Source organism: Benincasa hispida, chromosome 1 (genome assembly GCF_009727055.1).
Source record: "Benincasa hispida cultivar B227 chromosome 1, ASM972705v1, whole genome shotgun sequence".
Lineage (NCBI taxonomy): Eukaryota > Viridiplantae > Streptophyta > Magnoliopsida > Cucurbitales > Cucurbitaceae > Benincasa > Benincasa hispida.
Window position 1 is genome coordinate 15,901,718 of NC_052349.1, and position 10,333 is coordinate 15,912,050.

The window sequence follows — 10,333 nt, forward strand, 5'->3', positions numbered from 1 at the left end:
GCATCTCTGTCAACTTGATTTTAATAATGTGTTTCTGAATGGTACGTTGAAGGAGGATGTATATATGTCAAAACCACCGGGCTTTCAGGACCCTACTCGGCCACATCACGTCTACAAACTTAACAAAGCTATCTATGGCTTATGTCAGGCTCCGCGTGCTTGGAACGATGAATTAAAACAGTTTCTGCTTTCGTGTGGTTTCTCCATAAGTAAATCTGACAACTCTCTCTACTTCCTAAGACTTCTCTCATTGTTCTACTACTTATATATGTTGATGATGTAATTGTGATTGGAAATAACTCTACCTTCATCTCTCAACTGGTGGTTACTCTTGACAAGAAATTCTCCTTAAAAGATCTAGGCCGATTGAACTATTTCCTTGGAATTTAAGTCTCCTACCATCCAAATGGCATTCATCTCAACCAATCAAAATACATATCCGACCTCCTAACCAAATTCAATATGTCCTCAGCCAAACCATGTCCAACACCAACTGTTATCGGTCAAACCTTATCGATTAATGATGGCTCTCCTCTTGCAGACCCTTTTCCATACCACAATGCTCTTGGTGCCCTACAATATCTTGTCAAGACTCGACCGGACATAGCATTCATTGTCAACCGTCTCAGTCAATTTATTAAATCCCCTACTGATGTACATTGGAAATCTGTTAAACGCATCTTTCGATATTTAAAAGGCACTATGAATTATGGGCTCTTCATTCGACCATCTCAGTCTCTTACTATAACGACATTCTTTGATGCTAATTGGGCCTAAGTGTTGATGACCGTAAGGCCATTGCTGCCTACTGTGTCTTCCTCGGCTTATCATTAATCTCTTGGTCTTCCAAGAAATAGTCAGCAGTGGCCTGCTTTAGCACTGAATCCGAATATCGAGCTCTTGCCTACGCTTCTGTTGAGATCTTTTGGATCAGACATCTACTCACTGAACTTGGGTTCCCTATTCACGGTACACCAGTCCTTTGGTGTGACAATATCGGTGTTGGGGCTCTACAATCAAATTCGATTTTTCATGCTCGCACAAAGCACATTGACCTCGATGTCCATTTTGTTCGTGATCAGGTGCTCAACAACATCTGGTTGTTCGATATGTCTCTTCAGATGAGCAATTTGCTTGTAGCTTAACAAATTCCCTCAACCATTTTCAATTTATCTATCTCAGAACCAAACTTGATCTTGCTGCTGCCACCCAAAGTTTAAGGGGATGTTAAGATAGCTAATGAGGATGTTAATTAATGAGTCTATTTTTTATCCTGACATGGCCAATGACATGAATTTCTCTCCCATCTCTCTTTCTTCTAATATTCTATTATTCCTTCACCATTCCTTGACTGACACGTGTTTTTTTGTAACATTTTATTTCCTATAAATGTGTATTTAATACAACCTTGTACAATGTAAAATTCAAGATATTAGAAATACAAAATCTCTGACCTTTGTCTCTTCCCCTTCTTCCTTTATTCTCTCTGCCTCTTTTACAAATCTTAATCGACTGGATTCAGGCAGACGGGCAACTGGCTGAGGCAACTCGACAGATCGACGTACGTGGGCAGCTGGAAGAGAAAGAGATGGGGGGAGCCTCCCCTTTTACTTTCTTCTTTCCTTTTTTTAACGCACACAAACCGAGACCTCATATGTATATATAAATACTTAAAACCCAAAACCCTAGTCTCTTTTATTTATATAATTTAATTCCTCACTCATTTATTTCAATAAGAAAAATATCTCAATTAAATTAAAAATTAAAAATAATAATAAAAAAAATCCAACCTCAAAACCAAAGTAAACCCCAAATAATTAAACAAAAAAAACAAAAACAAAAAAAAAAAAAAAAAAAAAAACCCAAAAATTTGGGGTGTCCCCAAAACAGCACATAATATATAAATTAAAGCGTCCCAAATTTCCAGGACAATTAAAATTACAACACTGACGGGAAGGATGTATCTTTAAACCCTTTTGTTACACTAAAAAAAATGAACCACAGAGCACAACTGAACCAGCTGCCAAGTTCAAGCTCATTGACAGGATCATGAATGTTGAAGCTTCTAACAATCAAATCTAATCTGCTGCAATCTGCAATGCCTTGCTTATCGGTTCTTGGAAATACTGGAGAGAGATGAATATTGCTTCCTAATGACCAAACATGCATGGATTAGAGAATATAGAGGGACGATAACGAAATGAGAAGAGATGATAATGGTGGAGAGTACCTCTGTTCGAATTGTTCGGCTTCCTTGCAGTGGACATGTATTCAAGTATGATGAAAAGATCTCGTGAGCATTTTTACTCTAACCCATCAAAACAATTGCAACATGTTCGTTAACTTTGTACTCAAGTATTCCAAAGAAAGAAACATGACTTTAATTTAGTTCATTGTAATGTTTTGATTTACACACTAAAAGATTACTATATGTGTGCTTTTAATAATTATCAATTTATTGGAAGATTAACCCCTATGGTTCGGTTCTATGTGCCTGAGATTATTAAAAATGGACACCTTGAAGTTGTTATCTTCCTCAATGCTCTCTTCTAAACCAGCAAGTCCACCAAAGGCAATTAACAGATGCCTGCCAATGACAACAATTGGTCAACTCAAGAGGGGGGGAAATCCAAGGAAAAAGAGCCAAAAAAAAAAAAAAAAAAAAAAAAGCTTGTCAACTGGAACAATCGGCCAAAAAGTTGCACCTTAGAATGGCTCGTACTGCGAATTGTTCATGTATGGAAACGTGTATTAACCTTTTCACACCGTCTACTGAACAATGCATAAAACAGAGGCTCACCATGCATTTGATTGACAAGATGCCTTTAATACTGTTCTTTAGAAGCCCCTCTTTTACACATTTTTACATTACAAACTATAATGTTAATTGTTAATAAAGCCACCATGTGGAGAGGAATACTTTTGTACGTTTGGTGGATATTATGAGGGGATATTCGTAGAGCTATGGAAAAATTCTCAAGATTTCAATTCAAACTACTGACCATATAGTTCAAAGGACACTAATGATGCAAACTTCTGTGATATGACATTGTAAATGTCTAGAGAAAATTTGAACAAAAAGAACAACAGCAATCATTAATTTTTATATTGAAACCTAATTAGTTAGCATAGCATAAGGGTACCAATAAATGAACTAACAAAATTTGCCGAAGGTATCACCTAGAAACCAAACTATCCAGGTCACATGGTGGTGGACTTAAGCAAAATACCTGAAAGAAGGTAGTGTTAGTTCCGAGGACTTGACTACTATTCCGTGCTCTGAGGTGCCAATCAAGTGATCATAACCACCCTTGGAACAAAACAACAATAAAATGTGAAGAACATTATAGTAATTGTTAGAAGATTCATAGAAAGGTAAAGTCGTATACCTCGTATGAACTCTCCTTAAAAACTGCACTCAAAGAAGAAGCATATCGCACTCTATAGCCCCAGTAAAATCCTTCTTCCACAGGCCTTGAGGATGAGACCACTTGGTGGGGTAGATCTGGACAAATGAAGTTCAAGATCTTGAAATCCATTACCATGAGCAATTACTTGTTTTCCATTGATGAAAAACTTGCATGGCATGACTGTTACATATATGACGAGCTCTAAAATGATCATAAATTCATTTCTCTTAACAGAAGATGTTATATAATGGCTTAACTGCCCATGAAAATGGAGAACTGAACTAGGGTTGTGCGAGATTATAGCTGAAATATGTTTACCCACCTCAACTATTTGAGAAAAGTCAAACTCGTGCATAAATTTATGACAAGATTTCTCTTCTTATACAAGGTGAATTTAGAATCTCATGTTGAAACAACCATTCAATATATTGACAACATATTTTATGTGCACCAAGGATATTATCAAATCAACTGAAGTAGGTTTGATACTCTTTGAAGATTTGCAGAAAAGATCTATCAACCCTTGTTAGAATGCCACAACATCAGCTTAAAGAAAAGATTGCCGGAAATGTTTTCATAGTTGTGTGTAAAAGTTGTTATCAGCACTTCCTTGTTGTATTGGTCAACTTTGTTGGGCAGATCCAAAATAGAAGCTAGTTAAAGTATTTTTTTAGAAGTCCTTGCTATGCATTCATTTAAGAGCTATACGTGATTGGTTACTGCTAGATTTCAGGAGTAAGATGTACGAGCTTAGCCAGCACCAGCAGTCACTAATTTATTGGTTCTTCAGACGACAATTAAAAGCTATTATCTAATATTGTATTTGCAATGCAGCTAAGTTATAAGCCTCCAGTTTTTGATCTCCATGTTCTCTATTTTATCAGTTTTTTCCTTAACACTTGTAGACAATATAAAGTTTTGCAAACTTCAAAAGAAGCGTAAAGCCAAAATTCGTCAAGGCATCTACAAATTAGCTAGGATGAAAACAACAGTCAATTTTTATGTTTTATTTTATTCAAATATGTATTAAAAAGGCATCAGATATTACCAGAAAGTAAATTGCGATCTGTTCCCATAGCTACCGTTACTCTTATTCCAGGTTCAAGTCTTTCATCAACAACAACGTTCTGCATAATAATTTAAAATGAAATTTATTAACACAAAGAACAACACCTGGTTGAGTAAAATATGGTTGATGGAGGCATTAAACTTTTAAAAAATCACAGAAAAATCGAATTACACCTTCCAATCCATTTAAAAAACAACATGGTAGGATAGCTCAAGCTTAATGTGGGAGAAACTTTGTGTTTCCATTCTAGATACTTAAGAAGCCTTAATCAAATATGGCTTTACCTTACTCAGTCCAACATCAACTGGTGTTCCTCTAGCATCTGGAGCTCTTTCTTTCAGGGTAACACCTAAGTTTAACATAACAAAATGAGGTCCAAAATGTAACATGAACAAGAAGAAACACCAGTAGCCGAGGATGTCTACATAATAAATCATAAGTCATCCAAAGATATAACCTAATAGATACTCATCTATATATAGTCCCAGTCCTAGACTCAACTTTCAGGAGTCTCCCAAAATAAATAAAAGAAACTTGGATTTTTCAGGGTACAATTGCAAATGTGCACATAAATTAGCGGAGAACTTCTCTTGAACTATGTCACTCAAGCTTTAAAGAAATTATCTGCCTGGGTATGAAAAAGAAATACTAACAATGCCTTTGTAGAGTCTGAGAAATGATAAGAAGAAGCTTAGGCGTCGAGAAAAAGGAAGGAAGCTCAGGCATCTAGTAAACTACAACATTATATGAGACTACCAAAGTACCAACCAAAAAATGAAGCTTGATCATTGGTAACCTCAGGAAAATAAATGATGTTCCAACAGCAAAAGTCGTGAAGTTTGAGAAGAAGACATCTATAGGAGAAAGAGATGCACAGAGTCTCAAGGTTTTGGGAAATTATTAATGGCAGGAAACCAAGAAATCAAGTAGACACCAGAATTTGGCTTCTTCATTCCTCAGAAGCATTTTTGTGCAAATCGCAATTTCCTAATCACGCTGCGACAAAAAGAAGCCATGAAGGAACTAAAGGTATTTGGAAGGAAAACGGGCCTAAGAAAGTGGAGTTCTCCACTGCGAAGTGGCGCTCTTCATTGCGACACCAGATTGAATTGACTAAAACTTGCAACTGAGATGGTTACCAATCTTCTTTTAAACCCAAGCATCTGTTTTATGAGCACAGACTAAATGACAGAAGCCAGTTTCATTTAGTCTTCCAGTGTTCTTTAGCACAGAATATAGGTTACTATTTTCCAAACTTTTCAATCTGCGCGGTATTTCGATAGCAAGGTAAAGATGAATCTCCAGGAACGGAACTGTTGTATGACCCAAAGTTCAAAAGGAAGACAAAGACCCCCGTGATTAATGCAATTAAAAGCTGTTAGTGTGCTAGGAACAAGAAAGGCAACAATATCCTCACATGCAGAGAGATGGCAAAGATTCAGATGCCAATTTAGTAGAAAACCCGTATGGAGCTTTTAAATTTTACCTTCTCGATAGGGACCCCATTCATGCTTGCGCAAATGGTGAGGGGCATCAAGCGGGGGCAACATCCCCTATAACAAATTTCACAATAAAAGAAATCAGAAGAAAAACAGGAAATGTTACTTCTTGGATTAAAGCAACCGAGCTATTTAAGGACAGACCACAAATCTTAAATTGTTGTGCTTTGGGAAAAGAGCTTTTCTCAAGTATTGTGGAGTCTCAAGATACTTCAAGATCCTTATTAGAAACGCAGCACCACTTTCATCCTCATCTGAATTGTTCGCTGCCGCAATATCCGAGCCAGTCATTGAACTTCTTCCACTGTCAAATACCACCACCTGATACGTGCATAAACTATCTTCATAAGTTGAACAAGTCCAGTGAAGCCAATAACTATCCTAGAAAATTTTAAGTAAAGAACAAGGATGAAACAAGTTAGAAAGATGGCGACCTCGTCAATTCGAAATATGGTTGCCGCACGAGCAATTTGACCAGCCAACTGGAAAGAAGTGCATAAGTTGCTTCCAAATTAATCACATCACTCAATTTCAGAAGTAGAAACAGTACATCAAGAGAGCAGAAAATATAAAAGAGAAAATGAATCCATAACAAAATATCACCCAACAGGGGACAGGGGAAGGGAGGAAGAACTCGAAAAGCACTCCCTATAAAAGAGAAAATGCGTACTCTGGTGGCCAGCTCCAGGGATTGAGCGTTGTCAATGATGGAACCGGAAACCGCAATGCTCACTGTAGGTTTTGAAATCGGTTTCCTCTTCTCTACCTTGATTTCATCATTCTCGACTTTCTTCTTCTTCTTCTTCTTCTTCTTCTCAGGAGAGCATCCATTACTACACTCAGTTTCATGCTTAGCTTCGACGTCGTCTCTGTCAAGTGCCTCCGATTCCGATTCCGGTCGCTTATGCTTCTTCTTCCCCATTCTTAAAGACCTCGGCCGGTGGAAGGGGTTTAGCAGGGTTCAGAATGCCGGATTTTTTGAGCTGAAAACCAGACTCCAACTTTCAAGCTTCCAAAGCTTGGACAATTACACAACGGTCCAATATATCTTTGGACACGTAGCCCAAAATAAGCCCATGGGCCCTGATTGAAATAGACTGTCTTGTGGGCTAACTATTGGGCCTAAGTGAGCCTCACCATGCATTAACTGAGCCCAGTAGTTACATGACAGGCCGATATTCTTTTGGGATATCTACTTTTAAACTCAGCCCATTCCTACGAAAGCTTACAATATGATACGAGTTATTTTGAAATAGTTAAAATTATTACTTATTCTAAATAGTCTTTAATTATTCAAAAATAATTTATGATTTGATTTTATACTTTTATATGTAATCCTCGTATAATAAAAAATAATTTTGAATAATTAAAATCCTATTTTAAAGTAACTTGAAATCCAACAAGATTATTTTAACATTTCAAAATCACTCTAAAATCTCACAATACATTTTTTTGGTATGTTTACAAATATATTGAAAAATATAATTACATTAAATATATTATTTGGTATATAAGAAAATATATAGTACCAATAGTTGTCTTGTTTATGTACTTATCAAATATAATTTTATTTCTAGAAAATTCAAATATGTATCGAATATATTGTGTTACATATATCAAATACATCTTGTTTTTATTTATGAGGGAAACAAATTTTGAATTTTTTAAGAAACTTTTCCTTGCATAGGTTTTGAAAAGAATATTGCTTTGAGAAATTCATAATCGTGAAAAACTTCCCTTATATGTTTATTTTGGTGTATATATATATATTGAATGGTAATGATGGCTAAAAATATAAATTGGCCAAACTTTTGTGTAAAGTAATAACCCATTAGTCTATTCATGTAAAAAATAGGATTTAGGGTTTGTTAACATGGGCTTTATTCATATAAAAAATAGAAAAACTTAGACAATTGTATATCTAAACCTATTTATTTGGTAGTATGTGTATAAAGCCCAAAAAATTAGTAAACTAATATACTCCATGCAAAACATAGAAGAAAAAAGCAATTTTGTAGTCTACTGTTTTTTGTTTTTTGTTTTTTTTTTTTTTTCTTTTTGCAATTTCACTTGTGTTGACAAAAAGTTATTTATGAAATTAGATAAGATTACGATTTAATGATCAATATAAGTATAATTCAACTATCATAAAATATGAATTGTGGATTTAAATATCAGAGATTCAAATATTTTGTAACTCCATAAAAAGACAAAAATAAGAAATCTAAATTTTTCAACAACATGAATAAGTTGTCCCATAAAAAACTCTGGATTGAATTTTCAAAATATAAAGAAAATCCATTACCTTTTTAATGAAAAAGATGACGTGACAGCCACTGCTCGACATCTCTTCCTTTGAAATTGGGGATGATTACAAAATCTAAAAAAGAAACCAAAAAAAACACTCTGCGTAATTGAAGCCTGAACGTCAAAAAAGATGAAGCCGCAGTTTTTGGTTACTAAACAAAAAAAAAAATATATATATATAAAAAAAAAAAAGGCTAAATTATGAAAACCACATATGAAGTTTGCTTTTTGTTTAAAAAAAATATATTTTATTTAATCAAAAGATTTTTAAAAAAAACACTGAATACATCTAAATTTTATTGATATAGGATGAAATAGATGTAAAAAAATTGTATAAAAGTATGAGATTTTAATTTAAAACAATTAGTTATAGAATATAATCGATTTGTAGGAGTGTAGGTGAGATTAATTTAATTCTTTTAAATTGATTAATAGATATTAATACTAAATAGTACAAATGAGTATTGAAAAATAAGGTTGAAAAATAAGGGGTAATAGTATATATATCTTGAAACCATCTTGAAACTTTATGACAAAATGAAAACAAATTTCAAACTGATATAAATAAATATGTAGGTCCCATTTTTTTTTTTTTTTTTGCTTTGCTTTTGTTATTTTTTCTAAGATTTATGCTTATGAACATTATTCACTGTAAATTTATTTGTTGTTATTCCACTTGTCACTATTATTATAAAAAATAAGTCAATTTTTAAAAACTAGAAAGAAAGTAGTGTTTAAAAAGTATTTTTTTTTCTTAGGAATTCAACTAAGAATGCAAGTGTTTCCTAAAAAAGAAATGCATAAACCATAATATGAAATTTAAGAGAAATCAAGCATAATTTTTAAAAACAAAAAACTAAAATCAAATTGGTCTAAATGGGGTTGTGATATGATGAAAGTCTAAATGTTTTCATGTAATTATTTGATCCCTTCTTTGTAGCTATCCTCGAACCATCCTTTTTTATTGTCTGACTTTTGTTCTATCCAATAGACTCTTCTGTATTTTTTTGAGGTAAAATAGTATTTCTCGTAATTTCATATTATGACTAGTAATACGGTACAAGTCATTCCAGAAATACGGTAGAAAAAAAATATAAAAAAAAAACAAAGCAATTTTTTTTTTTATCATACATAATTAAATCATAGAATTGCAAGTAAGAATTTGGTTGTTTTTTATTTTTTTTCAAACTTGATGTTGATAAATCTGCCGATTTAGAAATTCATTTCAGACAATTGAACCTTTTCAAACTGTTTCTTTTTAAGAACTAAAAAGATTTGTGCCAAAATAACATATGCAAAATAAATAAATAAAAAAAACAAAAAGTCTTAAACACGTAATGGATCTTGAAGGACTATTTCTGCATCTTCCGGACTAAATCCTCCCACATTAGAATTACTTATCCATCATATTTAAATGAATGGAGTTGAAAAATGATAAAGGTGTTAAGAGGGTACCAACTAAATGGTCGAATTGTCTTCATAGTTGTATCTTTCTTTTTTTTTAAAAAAAAATACGGTTTGAAACCCAGAAAATAAAACTCAAAATTCGTAAAATAAAAATTTAGTATTTAAAAATTTATGAATAATTAAATGTAAAAAAGAAAAAAGAAAAAAGAAAAAAGAGATGGAAGGCGTTTAAGAAGGGTGGCGTTAGGGTAGTTATGATGGGGTTGTCCGGTTCATGACAGATTGGACCGGTCGGGCCCATAATTGGTCTGGAGAAAGATCGTCAAAATCTTTAGAAATTCCTTTTGTTTCCCGAGAAAATTACAACCGAATCTACTGCAAAATTTTATCTTCAGATACATATAATAACCCTGCTCTGCTAATGTCCCTAAAATTTTGAAATAAATAAATAAATAAATAAACATTTATATTTGCCACTCTTCAAAGATTTCTTGGCAGGCAGAAAAGATTTATAAAGCTTTCTGGAAAAGCCAAAAAGAGCGAAGAAATTTAGAAAGCTATCACACCATAATATTTTTCACCATCATCTCCTTTTTTTATCTTTTTGACCCATTCCATTCTACGGTTCAGTTTTCTCTCAT

At 33.6% G+C, this 10,333-nt stretch overlaps 1 protein-coding gene across 1 annotated transcript; it reads right to left on the reverse strand.

Moving 5' to 3' along the window:
* Window positions 1-1,859: 1,859 nt before the first annotated feature.
* Window positions 1,860-6,981, reverse strand: LOC120071412 (putative methyltransferase C9orf114). Its single transcript, XM_039023687.1, has 11 exons — window positions 6,649-6,981; window positions 6,413-6,460; window positions 6,123-6,299; window positions 5,966-6,032; window positions 4,764-4,828; window positions 4,459-4,537; window positions 3,390-3,505; window positions 3,231-3,310; window positions 2,518-2,587; window positions 2,231-2,308; window positions 1,860-2,150 (listed from the first exon to the last, which is right to left on the reverse strand). Exons 1-11 carry the CDS (start codon window positions 6,898-6,900, stop codon window positions 2,079-2,081), a joined length of 1,104 nt encoding a protein of 367 aa, XP_038879615.1. The 5' UTR covers window positions 6,901-6,981; the 3' UTR covers window positions 1,860-2,078.
* Window positions 6,982-10,333: the final 3,352 nt, after the last annotated feature.

Excerpts from the sequence above, each read along its gene's own strand:
- LOC120071412 (XM_039023687.1), bottom strand. The coding sequence starts at position 6,900 with ATGGGGAAGAAGAAGCATAAGCGACCGGAATCGGAATCGGAGGCACTT. Across the intron at positions 6,461-6,648 it reads CCCTGGAGCTGGCCACCAGA|TTGGCTGGTCAAATTGCTCG; the intron begins GTACGCATTTTC and ends ACTTCTTTCCAG. Across the intron at positions 6,033-6,122 it reads ACAACAATTTAAGATTTGTG|GGGATGTTGCCCCCGCTTGA; the intron begins GTCTGTCCTTAA and ends AATTTGTTATAG.